Source organism: Pseudopodoces humilis, chromosome 2 (assembly GCF_049639895.1).
Source record: "Pseudopodoces humilis isolate 2021_Gansu_Grassland_sample_001 chromosome 2, ASM4963989v1, whole genome shotgun sequence".
NCBI classification, from domain to species: Eukaryota; Metazoa; Chordata; class Aves; order Passeriformes; family Paridae; genus Pseudopodoces; species Pseudopodoces humilis.
The window spans coordinates 102678218-102694514 of record NC_142201.1 but is presented as its reverse complement, the minus strand read 5'-3'; the positions used below and the strand labels follow the sequence as shown (position 1 = coordinate 102694514).

The 16297-nt window shown below is 47.9% G+C and overlaps 1 protein-coding gene across 1 annotated transcript; it reads right to left on the bottom strand.

The window, feature by feature from the left end:
- Positions 1 to 932: 932 nt before the first annotated feature.
- On the bottom strand, positions 933 to 6843 carry WDR73 (WD repeat domain 73). The gene is made up of 8 exons (XM_014253526.2): positions 6783 to 6843; positions 6642 to 6709; positions 6179 to 6267; positions 5422 to 5510; positions 4254 to 4321; positions 3407 to 3580; positions 1902 to 2276; positions 933 to 1332 (listed from the first exon to the last, which is right to left on the bottom strand). Exons 1-8 carry the CDS (start codon positions 6821 to 6823, stop codon positions 1094 to 1096), a joined length of 1143 nt encoding a protein of 380 aa, XP_014109001.1. The 5' UTR covers positions 6824 to 6843; the 3' UTR covers positions 933 to 1093.
- Positions 6844 to 16297: the final 9454 nt, after the last annotated feature.

Genomic DNA, 16297 nt, shown 5'->3' with positions numbered 1-16297 from the left:
AGGTTCCCCAGGTGCTCTTGAAGTACAGCCTTCACCCCCCCTCACCTGTCTTCACCCCCTCCTCACCTCAGCTGACACCCAGAGCAGAATACAGCCTTTTGTAAGCAGGTTGTTACTTCCCAATTAACACCTTGGTAACACTGTGGGTGTGGCAGGAATCATTGCCTGCTTTCTCAGCCCAGGAAAACACATCAGTTACATCAAATCTAAACGTGCAGTTGGTGGGAAAAGAACCAAAGTACACCAAAGGACACAGACCAGGTTGGGATCTAGATAGGGAGGGCAGAGTTTGGAGTAGGCTGGGGCTGGAAAGGTTGTTCCTCTTCCTTTTGCAGGCTGCAAGCAGGAACACAAGCAGTCACACTGAAACTTCCTGAGCAGAGGCTGCTGCTTGTGACATACATGCACATGATAAATGTCAACACCCCTCTGGGGGTGCAGCTTCGCCTTGGTACTCTGGGCCTGGAATACAGTGGGTAAATATCCCACAGAAGAGCCTGTTTCCTCAAACTCCTGTTTTTTTATGAAATTGGAGAATGGCTGGTTTGGAAGGGACCTCAATGCTCATCCAGTTCCAACTCCCTGCCATCAGCAGGCACACCTTCCACTAGACCAGGTTGCTGAAAGATCTATCCAGCCTGGCCTTGGACACATCCAGGGATGTGCAACTTCTCTGAGCAACCTGTTCCAGGGCCTTGGCACCCTCACAGGGAAGAATTTTTTCCCAATATCCCATCTAACCCTGCCCTTTGGCAGGGAACCCATTCCTTGTCCTGTCACTCCAGGCCCTTGTCAAGTCTCTCTCTTTTTTTGTTCCTCTCCCTTTCTGCAGACATGACACAAGCCTATGATCAAACAACAGGACATACTCTGCCAGCAGCCACAGTCAGAACCACAGGCACAGCTCTCATCTGAATGCTGGTACACAGGTGAACAATTAACATAGCCAAAATTTTTACTATTATTAAAATAGAAATTTTACAGTTCTGCTCACTGCAACAGACTCCAAACAGTATCTGCAGGCACACACACCCTGCAGCCCACACAAACTAGAGCAGAGGCAGGAAATGCCCCATCTCGCCAAAACACCACCTTACCCACACTTCCCACAAGGCTGAACCCAGTCCCAGACATGCAAGGAGCCATCACTCGCTGCTGACAACAAAGTTCTGGGTTTCTGCAGATGCCATGTGTGCACAGTGACCAGGGGAGAGTCCCCGCTGCCACCTGCTCCGCCAAATGCGTGGCCTTTGTGAATGAAGACGGGCTCTGCTTCCCTGCCAGAGCTGTCCCAGCTTTGTGTGTCATAGACATGCACGGTGCCATCGAAACCTTGGATAAAAGGGAATTAGAGAGTGCAGAAATTAATTGCTTTGCTCTACTCCAGCTGGGCTCAGAATCACCTCCCAGCAGGAACAAGGAAAAACGGCCCAGATTAGAAACCTGTGAGAAGAGAGCAGCTCTGCCTCCAAGGAGAGTGTCTCAAGGAAACAGCTGCTGCAGAGACCCCAGACCAGATCCCTAAAGTTTGTGGATTCATGAGTGTGAACATGAAAGGCTCTGGTCAAGAGGCAGCCTTGCTGCCCAGCTGGCATTATCAATGCTGTAGCCTGTAGCCAAGCTGTCACTGGCACTATCAGGGCAGTGCTTGTGGTCAGCCTGGGGCCTTTGATCTAACAGAAGGGCAGCAGGCATCTTCCAGAACCCACCCAGGCCCCTTCCGGAGTTGTTGGAAAGAGGCAGCTGCAGAGGACGATTAGTTGGCATCTCCACTGGCTCCAGGGGCAGCTCTGAAAAGCCACCCTGTCACTGGGGGGTTTTAGGTTGAGTGAACTGGGCCTTGACAAAAACATAAATCAAAAAAGCACTCAGAAAAGGAGATCTCTGCCCTAAGCACATACCTGAAATGGCAAGGTAGCCTTCCAGAGCAGGAGCCCAGGAGACGCACAGGAACTCTGCTCCTGAACGAGGAGAGGGGACTCTGGTCTTCACCAAGGCCAAAAACTCAGAGGTTTTCCTGAGGTCTGTCAGGATTAGGAGCCCCCTGCTCGAGAGGCGAGCCACGGGCTGGGAGCTCGTCTCCAAGCCCTGAGCTCCATGCCTGCTGCCCATGCACCACTGCTCACTGCACGGTGCCAAGGGCACTGACGTGGCCTCCGTGAGACACTGTGGCTGCCGGATGTCAGCCAGGCACAGCCGGCCTGTGGCGCAGCACAGAAGCAGAGTGTTGCAGTCCAGGAAGGCCAGGCCGCTGAGCTCCTCGCTGCCTCTGGAAGCTGAAAAAGAGAGGCAGGTAGGTCTCAGGTGCAATGAGGAGCATTTTCAGGATTTCTGAACTGCAGTATTGCCTGAGAAAGAAAGCAGGATGTATGTCCAGGTGTAATGTGTCCAGCTCCAAGGCCCCCAGCATCAGAAAGATGTGGAGGTGCTGGAATGAGTCCAGAGGAGGCCATGGAAAGGCTCTGAGGGCCATAGCTCCTTTGCCCTGGTGACAGGCTGGGAGAGCTTGAGGTGTTCAGCCTGAGAAGAGAAGACTCCAGAGAGAAGACAAGGAGCCCCTTCCAGTGCCTAATGGAGCTCCAACAGAGCTGAAGAGGGATTTTGGACAAGGGCTGGGAGTGACAGGACTCCCGGGGGTATGGGTTCACACTGACAGAAGGCAGGGTTAAATGGGATATTGGGCAGAAATTCTTGTCTGTGAGGGTGGTGAGGCCCTGACAAGGTTGTCCAGAGAAGCTGTGGCTGCCTCATGCCTGTAAGTTGGTTGGGGCTTGGAGCAACCTCATCTAGTGGAAGATGTCTCTGCTCATGGCAGGGAGTTGGAATGAGATAAGCTTTAAATGTCTCTTCCAAGCCAAACCACTCCAATATTCTGTAAGTACCTGTGGCACAAGGACAGTGACAAACAGACCTTCCCTTTCCTCAGTGCTGTGATACTGCCACTGAACACACACATCCCCTCTTCCCTCCCCAGCGATGAGCTCTGTGGAGACTGAGTCTTACTGCATAGGTGAAGGCACAGATCCCCAAGGAAACCAGACCTGGACACACCACCTGTTGTAACCAAGCTGTCACCTCCCTTGTTTGGGACAGCACCCCTCTGTGAACCCAGTTCTCCACAATGAAACTATCTGCAGGACTCTCGTAGGACTCTGCCCAGGTTTGGAGCAGAAATGTGAGAAATCAGTGTAATGTGAGTGGTAAACAGCTGGAGATGGACCTGACCATTGTCACCTCTTTCTTCAAGACAATATACTTGTGGCAAATATATTTGTAACTTTTATATCTTGTACATGCCCAAAAGTACCTGCTCAGTGAAATGTTTGCTACTCAGTTAGCATTGCTTACTCAGTTAGCATTGCTTTACCCAAACTCCACCTTACCAAAAATAAGACATTAGCCTTGCCTTGAACACCTGTCGTGTAGACATTTTTCCTTGATTCAACCTCTGTAATTTGGACTCTGTCAAGTCTTGAGCCGTGAAGGACCCATGGGGCTCTGGCTGAAATGGTGGCAATTTTAGCCCAGGACTGCCCAGTGTCATTTTCTGTTGCTATGGTGCTTACAGATTTAATAACATCTATTAGGAAGAGACAGAAACAGATGTAAATACATTGAGAACCAAGCAATCCATCCAATTAAGCTGCTTCACAATATCTCACAAAGGTAAAACTGACATACAAAACCAATAAGAAATCTAATTATGCCTAGCCCCCTCTTCAGGGTAAAACCCCTTTCCAACCCATCCAACAAGGACTGACAAAATGCCGAGCAAAATTAATGAAAATTTGTGAATCAAGATGTTTATGTTCAATGAAGTTTTCTTCTTCTTTTGCATTTCCTTTCTGGTGGTTTACAAGTATTTTCCAGTAACAGCCTCAAAAATGGTGATCCTTTTCGAGAGAAGTAAGGTGGATCACAGCCTATTCCAAAATGCAATGGATGGAGCTTTATTTCTAACCATTGGAGTTACTAAGGGGACACTGTGCCAACTACATGCAGTACAAGGCTACTGTGACAGGCCTAAACACACTAATACTCTGACAAGGTTTGTGCTGTTAAGTTCAAACCACCAAAACTGCTGTAGACTCTGTCTTGTACCCTTCTCCAGCCCGTGCCAAACAAGCGCGGTCACTCAGAAGAAGGAAGTGGCACTTCTCTCCTCATTTGACACACAGGAAGAAGGGGAAGCTAGAGAGGTGAGATGCAACAACAACTGCATTGAGAAACCACTTGAGCACAGAAACCCTTACCAGAGTCCTCTGCTGACACCTGCCAGACCTGGAGGGAGTTGTCGGGTGGGCCACTTGTTACCAGCAAGCTGAGGAATCAGAAGAGTCTCACAAAACAGGCTCCTCAGGAACAGAGAAAAGCCTTGTTTTCCCCAGCCTGGGACAAACTGGTCTGCTGCTCCTGTAAGCAGGAACTCTTGCCTCTGCTTGGAGCAGAGTGGTGGCTGGAAGGACCATAACCCCAGAACTCCTCATGCAGGGATGCTCCACACAGTCCATGCAAATACAGTCTCAGACAACAGCATTTATGAGGTTACTTTATGAGGATGCAATGAGGAGTGGCTAGGGGAGCTGGGGGGGCTCAGCCTGAAGAAAAGAAGGCTCAGGGAGCACTTTTTTCCTCTTTTACAACTCCCTGACAGGAGGGTTCAGTCAGGTGGGGATTGGGCTCTGCTCCCAAAGAACAAGGGACAAGACAAGAGGAAATTGCCTCAAGTTGCACCAGGGGATGTTTAGGTTGGATATTAGGAAAATTCCTTCCCTGAAAGTGTTGTCCAGCCTTGGCACAGGCTGCCCAGGGCAGGAGTGGACTCGCCATTCCTCGAGGGATTTAGAAGCTGTGTGTGGCACTGGAGGCATGGGTTAGTGGTGGGCTTGGAAGTGACAGGGGAATGGTTAGAATCAATGGTCTCAGAAGGCTTTTTCATCCTAAATGATTCCATGATTTTGTGATTTAATTATCACATTTTCCAGAAGGACTAGACTAAGAATGATGCAGACAGCCCCAAAGCAGTCAATGGGGACTTGTGTAGGAAAAGACTGAACAAGGGATATAAATCAGCCAGAGGTGTTTGTTTGGTCTAAATCCAGAGCAGAAAAAAAGCTTCTGAACCTGCACACACTGGGTCTTGCAGAGCAGCAGCACCAGCCACCACTGCTCTACTCTGCTGGTGAGCACCTCCAAACAGTGTCAAATGCAGAAGGAAGGGAAGGTAGAGCAGGAAAACTCTACAGGCCCCTGCTGCTCAGATGTGGGGTAGGGAACAGCAATATCAGCAGTTCTTGGTATGTCATTGGCCCAGACTCACACTGGTCTCAGAGCTGGCAGGACTATCTGGGTTGGGAAGCAGGCATGGAAAAGTCCCCTCTCCATCTCCAATACACCCTGGGAAGGATCGTGTGGTCATACCTGGTGTCTGGCACATATTTCAGGCTGTACACTGGACGCTCTGAAAATCCACCACATTCTACCTTGAAATCTCTCTCTGGACACAGGCCCTAGAAATCAGAGGCAAAGACATTTCTTCACACAATGGTGCACAACTTGTGTTTGGTTATCACAAAAAATGACAGAGACATGAGACGAACTCTTGCTTGGTATAACCCTTTCCCTGTCCTGCCTTTTTCAACAGGAGATATAGGACTGAAGGATCCTAAAATAGTCAGAGAGAACAAAAATCTGGAGAAAACTGCTGCCAAGAGCTCTGCCTGTGTTTGTTGCCATCTGTGCACATCTGGTTCAGGAGCATTTTTTACCAAGTGACCAAACAGCACCTTCTACTCTAGTGTGGAGGTCACCCACCCAAGGGTCAACCTTGGCACTCTGCAGGGTGGTCCCCCACGCCTGGGCTGCTCAGCAAGTCCCTTCTTCACTTGGCTTGCTGTCCTCATCTGTCCTCTTTCCCCATCAAATGCTTTCATTCACATACCTGGAGATGAAGTGTCCCAAGCTGTCTGCAGAGCAGCTGCAGGATAACATGACTGGACAACAAAAAGGTGACTTACATGCTTTACCTTTCAACCAAAGCTGCTCAATCCCTGGCCATGCCCTTGTCTCAGCAACAGGTAACAGCTCATGAAGGCCACCAAGCCCTGGCTTGGTCTCTGAAAACATCAGGCCAAGGAGATCAGAGAGGTCTGGTGCCACTCTGGCTGCCAACACCCACCTGGGTCTCCTTTGTCAGCAGTGTTGGCGGTGGAATCAGCTGCAGGATCTCATTCCCATGAGACTGTCCATACCCGGCTACACAGACACCTTGGTGGGGTGGGCATGAAGAGCCAGGAATACGGTGAGGGCTGCCCCCCTTCCCAGCCCACCCTCCCTGAGACAAACCCGTGTTACCACACAGTCCATGTACCCCCAGACCCTGAGCTCGAACCCAGACTGAACCCGAAACAGCTCCAGCCACTCAGCCCCACTTCTGGGGTCCTGGCCCTGCACCCTGGCCTCCCCTCCGGGACCTCAGACCGGCCCAATCCCCCTGCCTCCTTTCTCCCTTCTCCCTCTACATGGGCCCCGGCCCGGCCCCTAGGCCTCCTTCTTTCCTCACACACCGCACATCCACCCCACCCCGCCAGACCCCAGCCCGGTCCCTCTCTTCCCCTCAGCACTCCCCGCCTCGCACTCACGGTTCCCGCGGGCCCATTCGATGAGGCGGGTGGGCGCCTGGAGCTCGAAGGTGTGCAGGTCACGGTACCTGCGGGGAGAGGGTGGGTATGAGGGCGGGGCCCGGGTCAGTGCCGCCTGCCCGGGGTCCGGGGGTCCCTCACAGTCGCAGCGACTGCAGCAGCCACTCGTCTGCCGCCTCCATGGCAACGTCCGCCCGGCGCGCTCCTGACGTCACGCGCCGGCGCGCGGCAGTGACGTCACAGCGATAGTGGCGGAGTGGGCTGGGGTGGTAGGGACCTCAGAGGTTATCCAGTGCCCTGCCCCTGCTATGGGAAGGAAAATCTTCCACTAGACCAGGTTACTCCAAGCCCCATCCAACCTGACCTTGAACACTTCTAGGGATGGGGCAGCCACAGCTTCTATGGACAACCTGTGCCAGGGCCTCACCGCCCTCACGGCCAAGAATTTCGTCGCAATATCCCATCTAACTCTGCCCTGTCTCAGTGGGAAGCCATTCCCCTTTTCCTGTGCTTTCAGGCCGTTGCTCAAAGTCCCTCTCCTGCTCTCTTGGAGTCCTCTTAGGCACTAAAAGGGGCTCCTTCTCCCTGGAGCCTTCTCTCCTGCAGGCTGAACACCCCAGTCTCTTCCAGCCTGTCTCCAGAGTAGAGGGGCTCCAGCCCTTGAAGCATCTCCATGGCTTTCCCTGGACTTGCCACACCAGCTGCATGTCCTGATGTTTGGGGTACCAGAGCTGGACGTTGTCAGGAAAATTAATCCACAAACACCAGAGGTTTGTGTCCAAAAAGGAGACAGAGGAGTCCTTTTACTTTATTCGAATAAAAGGAGAGGCCATGGGACATTCCCCCGGGGTCTTTCAAATTTTTGGAGGGCACAGCCTCCTTTTTATCCTAATTCCCGGCCGCTTGTCCCTTCTCTCTTTTCCCATAGGCTGAGGTACTTGAGAGGTACAGGATTCCCGGAGCGCCTGATACCTGGGATAGCTTTTCCCCCCACCCCATGCATAATCCCTTCTTAATTCTTAACTTTTGTGGAATTGATGGTGCTCTTTCAGTGCCTCTTTGATCTTTTAGTGGAATCCATCCCATTGTTTCTGTTGTCTCTCACTGATAGCTGCATCTTATCAGCAGACCCACAACTTGTTTGTAAAGACAAACCCGTCATTCCTCTCAACGTGTTAGTCCTAAACATAAGACCTGCTTTCCACCTTGTTCTGTTGTTCCAGGCCCTCATCAAGCTCTCTCCTTTTTGTTCCTCTTCCATTCGGTCTGTTTTCTTTTGCAGACATGACCCAAGCCTATGATCAAACAACTGCAGGATGTTCTCTGTCAGCAGTCACAGCCAGAAACATGGGTAAAATCACATCTCTCATTTTCCAGATCCTTTGGAGTCATTGGATGCTGGCGTGTCTTTGAGTGGCTGCTCACCTGCCTCTGGCCTCAGGCACCTGCCATTTCCCACCACACGGAACTCCACCTGCAGCTTGCACACTGAGCTACCTGTGCCAAATGTATTCCTTAACAGTTAATTTCCTAGTCTGGGATTTTGAACATTCTCCCAGTCTACAGCCACATTTCCATATTCTTTCAGTTAAGCTGATAAACCCATTTGACCTGCCAAAAATGCATAAAATGGTAAGAGGATAAGAGAGAATTTATCCTCCACACACTACTTTATTTTTTTTTTTTCAATATTCATTTGCGTTTCTCAGTGAGTGATAGAGTGGAAATCAAATGAGTGCCACTAGGGCTCCCTCCCAAGGGAACAGAGAGATGAAATGTCACCATGGGTTGATAATTGAAACATGATTGATTGGATCTTTAAATTTAATTTAAAATTTAAATTGTTATCTGCCCAAAATAGTTGTCATTCTGCAGTGCCACAGGGCCTCTTCCTGTCTGAGCAACTGGCCATTTGCCTGGCCAAATAAACAGCAGAAAGGTCTAATTGTTCTTTGTCAGTAGATGAATTAAGGAACAGAAGGTTAAGGAAGAGGTGGAAGGATGTCAGCTGTTGTGTGCAATGGGTTTCCGGAGCACTGCCGAGTGACTTAGAACACTCTATCTATATGTCCTGGCATCTCAGGATTGGAGCTCAGCTGCATATCCATGTTAAGAGAAGAGGAGGATTTTCCAAAGAGGATTTTGATGAGCTCAGAACAACACTCCTCATAAAGCATCTTAATGAACTATTTACTGGCTGCTTGGCCTCTGTGCTTAATTCAATTGATCTGCATCTGGGACAGTAGTCTGGTAGGCAAGAAAAGCACAACTGGAGTGATAAAAAAGGCAAGAGAAGACAAAATAAATAACCTGACATGGCTAAACAGCAAGGGACTGAACAAAGCCTAAAGTGGTCCAAAAGTGTAGATGGGAAACTTGTTGGAAAAATGAAGCTGAGACAGGCAGTGTGATAAGCAGAGAAGTGTGGGGGACATTGAGCCAGCCCACAGTACACCCATCCCTCCATGGAGGGAAGAGAGCTTTCCCCAGTGTTTCATGTTAATTTTATGTTTCTCATTGGTTATCTCCTTGGAACTGCCCTGACCTACAGGGCATAAAAGATCAGCTTCTCTGTAAGCCCCTTGGCATTCATTCCCAGATTTCTTGGTGCAAAGAGCTGGATTAAAAGCCTCCAAGAGATCAGATGCAAAGCCCTGTCTCTCTTTCTCCTGCATCATTCTGACGAGCTGATTTTCATGCAAACAGCCTTGTTAAAGGCTCAGAGCAGAAATCACAGTCGCAGCTAGGCAGAGGTGCAGGATCTCTGCATCCCACTGACCCCCAGCCATTACAGAGAGGTACCACCAAATTGTGCTGACTCTGCAAAAGAGGAGGTGCCCCACTCTCAGCATTCCCTTCAAATTCTTCCAGTCTGGAGGGGCCATCCAAAATCACAGTGACAGTCCTTATGGTCACACTCCTAAAAGAAAACACACGCTTTACAGTGTGAAAAATAAATTGTGAGGTGGGCCTGTATTCATCTGGGGAATAGCACAGCAGAGACAGGCTGGGTGAAATCCATCTAAGATAAATTTGTTACTTTGCTTTAGCTGCCACTCTAGTAATGTTCAACCTGTTGGGTTGAACACAAAGGTGACAGTCTGATGCCCCTGGTCACAGGCTGCTGTGGGCAGCAGCTGGTACTGATCCATTGGTGTTTGCTCTGTTGGTGAGAGGAGGGAAGTGGGAATTCACAATCCATCAGTGAGGTCATGGTCATGTTGGAAAGTGCTACAAAGGCAGCAGGGAAGAGACGACAGCACACAGAAGGTGAAATATGCTTGTATTTGTCTTTTTGCAGCTTAATATGAGTGTGTTTTGCATTTCTCTAGCCATTTTCACCTTGAAGTTGAAAAACTCTTTTGTAGTCTTTAATAATAGCAGAGCAACCATGCTCTTGTAAATGTTCTGTTTCTGCCATGACAATATTCACAAGTATGTTCAAAATGAAATTGTCACCTTCAGTTTCAAAATTACAGGTTCTCCTGCAAGATAGTCTCATGACTGCCTCAGTTGCACATTTATTTTCCCTGTCCAGGCTTGGCTACTCAGCTCCTGTGTTCATTGGTTCTCATTCATGGTCTGTAACAGCTAAGAACTTCTCATGGGGTGCAGTGAGGGTGTGGCCCATAAAACCACTCTATCACTCCCCTTCCAGAGTGGTAGAGAAAGGGCAGAGCAGGGGAGAGAAAATCTGCCAAAACAGTCATGGATCAAGATAAGGGTAGAGAGACATCACTCACTCATTACCATATCTGGCAAAACAGACCTGATTTGGTTTAATTTATTATCAATCAAATCAGAGTAGGATAATGAGGAATAAAACCCAAAAACACTTGCCCTTTATTCCTCTCTTCTTCTACTCTTCCTGAGTTCAGTCAAGGATCAACTTGACTGGCATAGAGTCTTCCAGCTGCAGCAGGTGGATCTCTGCTCCTCCATGCCCTCCACGAGCTGCAGGAGCACAACTGCCTAACCATGAGCTGAGCTATCGGCTGCCAGGGAATCTCAGCTCTGGCACCTGGAGCACCTCTTTCCCCTCCTTCTGCACTGATCTTAGACATTGCAGGGCTGTTGCACTCACATATTCTCACTCCTCTGTCCGGCTGAGGTTGCCCAGTATTCTTTACTTTCTTGAATGCTTTGTCTGAGAGATGCTGCCAGGGTTGCTGATGGGCTTGACCTTGGCCAGTGATGGATCTGCCTTCAAGCTATCTGGAAGTTTCTGGCCTCTTCTCACAAAAGCAACCCCTGTAGCCTCCCCAGTATCAAAATCTGTCCACAAAACCCAATACAGAGGAGTTGTCAAAGAGTCTGAAAATCCATAGAGCAGAGGGAAGACTTCCCCCTAGGACAACTGCCCTGATTTTGGGTCATGCTGCTTTGTGGGTCTGCACTCAGCCTGTGCCTGTGCTGCACCTGAGGTGCTGCAGAAGTGAGCCTCTAACCCTCTTGTTGCAAGTTAGTTTGGGTTTAGAACCCTTCTCTCTGGGAGAGAGCAAAAAGCCAGCATTACTCCAACAACTTTGAGTACACTGATGCCAAGAACATAACTTCTGTTGACTGAACAGAAGGAAAGCGGATCTCAGATCCTTCCAATTACAGCTCAACAGACTACCAGTAATTTTTCTTACTGGCCCTCACAGTGATAAAGGACAGATGGTTGCTGATCTTCCCACTATTCTGCCTTAGCATTCACACTAACACCCAGACATATCTGGTCATCTACAATAATACTTGTCTGGGAGGGGGCAGGTACCTTGGAAGTGATGTCAGAAAAAAAATCCACCCGTGAAACAGTTTTCCCAGTGTTAATGTCTGAAAAGTAGGATTTATATAAGACTAAGAGCAGCCTGTGTTGTACAAAATGTGCCATTTCCATCACATTTGTCAGAAAAGCAAAGTGAAGGACCCGAGCATGCATTTTGTATAAGATCTCTCTGACTCTACCTAATGTAAATTCAGTAGCCATGATGGACACAAGGAAGGATGAAGTGTTATATTGTGAAAGGTGGTTTTCACAGTATTTGAGGGAACAAGGAAGAAAAATGGCACAAGTAAGCAACAAACACTGCTATGAAGAGCTGAGGGTGGCGAGAGCAGGATCTGTAAGGACAGCCATGGTTGAAAACCAAGAGGGTCCATGTACTGCTGACCCAAGAATAGTTCTTGACTTCTGAGACTGCTTTTGAGAGACAAATTTTCACTTTGTACACTCTGGTAGTCAAAGGATATGTAGGTGTGTTTGACTTAGCCGTTTGCTATTGCACTTGTTTCTCGCTACAGTTGTCTATAAGAGCTGCCCTGCTATGCATCCTTTTCCTACAAATCTGCAGAAAGAAGCAGATGATTTATATTAATGAAATTATTCCATGACAGATGCTATGAAAGGACATTGACTGGACAAAACTAGTGAGAAACAGTGGGCCGAGTGTCTTTAGTCATTCATTTAATTAATTTCATTTAAGACTTTTCTTTCTTCAAATAAGCATGTCTTGGTTTGAAAGACAGGTGTCTACCAAGGGAGGTGGGAATGTCCTTTGAAATGGAGAATATGACCCCCTTCCCTCTCTATTATTACAACTTTGAAATTAAGGGGCTTTCAGGCAAAGATACAAGAAAAGGAGTAACATACTAGTATGTCTATGTATAACAAGGCAACAACATGTATAACAAACAACAACAACAACGGTAACAACGACAAAATGTGAACTGTCTCTGCTCGCTCTTCCAGCACTTCTCCCTTGGGTGCAGTTCCGGGCACAGCCGGCAGGGGCGCTGCTGGCTCCCGTCCGGGCAGGGCAGGCGCGATGATTCCCCCGCGGCTGCAGGGGGAGCTGTGGCGTGAGCTCGGTCACCTCTCTGCACACGGACAATGGCAGATGGGCCTGGAAGAGGGGATGGGAAAGGGGCTTCCTTTACAAACCCCTACAGGCAGCTGATCCGGTGCCCCCTCTGGAAAGCAAAGAGAGCTGTAGCAGGAGCCTCACAAGCAGCAAGCTGGATTGGCAGGGTGGGTAACCTCACCCAGGGCAGCCAGCAAGAGGCAGCAGAAACACTGCAGCTGTACCTGGAACCCTGGGGCTTCCCAGAAGGCAGGGGATGAAGAGGAACAGTGGGGACTGGGCAGCGGCAGCCTGGCTCCAGAGCACGGCAGGGAGAGACTGCCTGGGAGAGGAAAAGGGCTTGGGATCCCCAGTTTTCCCCTAAGACACCATAGTAGATGGTGAAAGTCTTTTTTTGGTGAGGTAAAAGCAAAGGCTCAACCACAGCAGGGGACCAACAGGGAAGGGCTGGGCTCCGGTATCAGCAGCGAATTCCAACCCCCTGTTCCCCCAAGCAGCAGCTCAACTGTCCTCCTCTGAAGCCAAGAGAGCAAGAAGAGCCAGCAGCTGCCCCAGCCCCCTTTTCCCCAGCCCAATTCTCGAGGTATCTCTGCTCCTCTGAGAGAAACCCTCAGATAAGAGTAGCCATCCACACTGTTCCCAAGGCAACTTCTTTTTGTTGCTCTTAGGTACCCAGTTATTCTCTCTTAGCAACAAAATAGGAGAAACTTCCCTAAGGGAAAGAAAATAAAAGGAAAAACCCTAACCTCCAATAAAGCATAACATGATGATCTTATGTGCCAGGTTCAAGACAAATCAAAGGAGAGACTGAACCAGATTACAAAATGCATAGAAACCACTTCTCCCTTGGGAACTGAGTAATTCAGAGTTGAAAATAATTGAAAATAGTGTCAATATTAGTAAAAAGTACCCTATGTTCCTGCTCTATTCATATTCTTCTTGAGATACTTGTCTGAGACTGGTGGGGGACTGGGGCTGGGTAGACTCTTGGACTGACCGTGCATAACCATGCTGATCTTGGTACAGAAATACAACATAGTTTCCCCAGCTCCCACCTATGTGTGGGTCTGAAACTCTGTTATTGTCCTGCCCAGATCACAATGTGAACAAGACCTTGGAAGTACAGATATTTGATGTGTGCAGTGAATAACTTGGGGTCTGGGAGACCCAAATACATCTCCTCTGTGCTGCAGGAGAGTGAAGGAAAGAGATTTTCAACTTTTTGCCTTGCAAATTAGTCATTTTTGTAATTAATGTTTGCATTTAGTTTTGTGAAATCCATGTCTCCTGAAAGGAGAACTCTACTAAAACCACTACTGATCAACTCCTTCCATTTTGGTAGAACTCAGCATCTCTGTTTTCCTTAGAAATCATCTCCCTGCCGTATACAAGCAGGAAAGTCATCCTTAAGTAGGTCACTGGCTTGTCAGGAACTTGGTCCTCTGTGTAGGTTAAAGGGAAGAAGTTAGTCCCATTCCTGGGACTATACCTCAAATTTGTTTGAATGTACAATAAATAAACTTCAACTTGGTTACCTCAAAATAAGAGCACAACCTTTTTCTTTTCCCTTCTAATGGAAAAGAAAATTAGCAGCAGGAATATTTCAACATAAAAGAAATGCAGAACAAGTTTTTCTTAATAATGTTAAGCCTCACCTAAATTACAGCTGGAAAATAAAGGGTTTGGGTAACAAGGAGAGCCTTTCTTGGGGAAAAACCCAGTCATCATCCATTTCTCTTCTGGGAGCAGCCAGGCAGGTGCCCACAGGCCAAGTGTGCAAGCAGCAGCAGTGCATCGTGCTAGCACGGATGTTAAGGGATATCACCGGCCCTCTCTCTACTTAAAAGAGTGTCCTTATAGGATATTCAGTAAAATACAATTACACAAAATGCTTTCAAAAAAGATTTTACAAATTCAATAAAATAGAATTATTCAAAAGTATTTTTAGAAGATTTTGCAATATAATACATTGAATTTGAAAAAAACAAATGTTCAATAAATTCTGAGTTATTTTACTATGTAGAAAGTTTATTTCCCCCAAAATGAAGGAAGAAGGAACAGAAAAAAAATTCCCAAACTAGAAACAAGCTGCTAGGTCCTAAAAAAGTAAGTGAGTGAAATAAGTGATTGAACACAGAATCTTGGAAGGGTTAAGGTTGGAAGGTTTAAAGATCATCTCATTCCATCCCTGCTGCTATGGGCAGGGACACCTTCCACTGGACTAAGTTGCTCCAAGCCCTGTCCAACCCGGTCTTATCCTATCAAAAAGGTTTAATTGAAATCTCAAAGTGTAAAACACATATATAAATTATTATGTCCTAAAACCAACCAACCAAACAAACAAACCCAGTGGCTTGTATATATGAAAATGAATAAAGCTAAAAATTAGATGGAAATTATTCCACTACATACAGCTGTATCAAAATCAGAAATGACCTCTGCCCTCTGTGTTTGTTCATGAGTGGAAAAATACAAGAGAGGACTCTGAAAGGGAAAAATGAATTCTTGTAACAATTTACATGACAATTCTGTGCTATTAGTACATGGACTGATTAAACTGTTACATTTCTTCTTGCACACATTAGTAGAAGAAGCAGATGAAAATATTCTTGCTCCATGCTTATCTCCCCAGAGCTGGGGTGTGAGTTGATAGATTAACATGAAGGACTCTTACAGCATGAACTGTTCATTGTTGTCATTGGTCCAAGAGAATGACCGAGCCACAGGAGCTGGTGGCAGAGTTGATCCAGAAAGCCAGGACCCAGAGCTGGGAGTTGGCGGCATGTGACTTTGAGTGCATTCACCTTCCAGTTGAGATAAACTTACAAATTACAAAAATAATGTTGGAGCACCTGCTTCAGGAAAATGAACCACTGCAGTTTGCCCTGGACAGCTACACACGTGAAATTTAAATTCATCGGCTGGCCCACAAAATTTTCGGAGAAAACGTTCAATTCATCCTTTCCTTAAAAAGTGTTCAAAGTAGAAAGCCTTTGAAAGCTCTAACCATTTTTACAGACGTGTCTGGAGCATCCCAGAAGTCAGTAATGACTTGGAAGGATCCTCAGACTCAGTGGTAGGAGACAGATGTGGCCAAGGTAGAAGGTAGAAGGATAGCCTCGAGTAGCTGAGCTGGCCACAGTTGTTAGAGCCTTTGAGAGGTTTCCTGAACCTTTCAGTTTGATTACCGATTCGGCTGATGTAGCAGATGTAGTGTCCAGAGCTGAGCAAGCTGTTCTAAAGGAGGTCTCCAACATTGCATTATATGACTTGCTCTCAAAATTGGTTAATTTAGTCTCCCACCGAGAACAACCGTTCTATGTGATGCACATCAGGTCACACACTGATCTGCTGGCGTTCCCGAGGTCAACAGGAGGGCTGATGCTCTTGCTGCACCCGCAGAGATGGCCCCACTCCCAAATATCTTCGAGGAAGCAAAGATCAGTCATCAGCTCTTCCACCAGAACACACCCGGCCTAGTTCGCCAATTCCGTCTCACCTGGGAACAGGCTCGGGCGATAGTGGCTACATGTCCATCCTGTCAGCAACACGCACTCCCATCCCTGAGCACGGGAGTGAACCCCAGGGGATTAAACAGATGCGAGGTGTGGCAGACGGATGTCACTCACATCATGTCCTTTGGCAGGCAAAGGTATGTCCATGTGTCGGTGGACACCTTTTCTGGTGCTGTCTATGCCTCTGCCCACACAGGGGAGAAATCTGCAGATGCCATGAAACACCTGGTGCAGGCTTTCTCCTTCCTGGGTATCCCCAAGGCACTCAAAACAGATAACGGACCCATGTACAAAT

Coding starts and splice junctions, on each gene's coding strand:
- WDR73 (XM_014253526.2), bottom strand. CDS start 6,823: ATGGAGGCGGCAGACGAGTGGCTGCTGCAGTCGCTGCGACT. Junction 6,710..6,782: donor CTGCTGCAGTCGCTGCGACT/GTGAGGGACCCC, acceptor CTCTCCCCGCAG/GTACCGTGACCTGCACACCT. Junction 5,511..6,178: donor TGCTGACAAAGGAGACCCAG/GTGGGTGTTGGC, acceptor TCTGATTTCTAG/GGCCTGTGTCCAGAGAGAGA.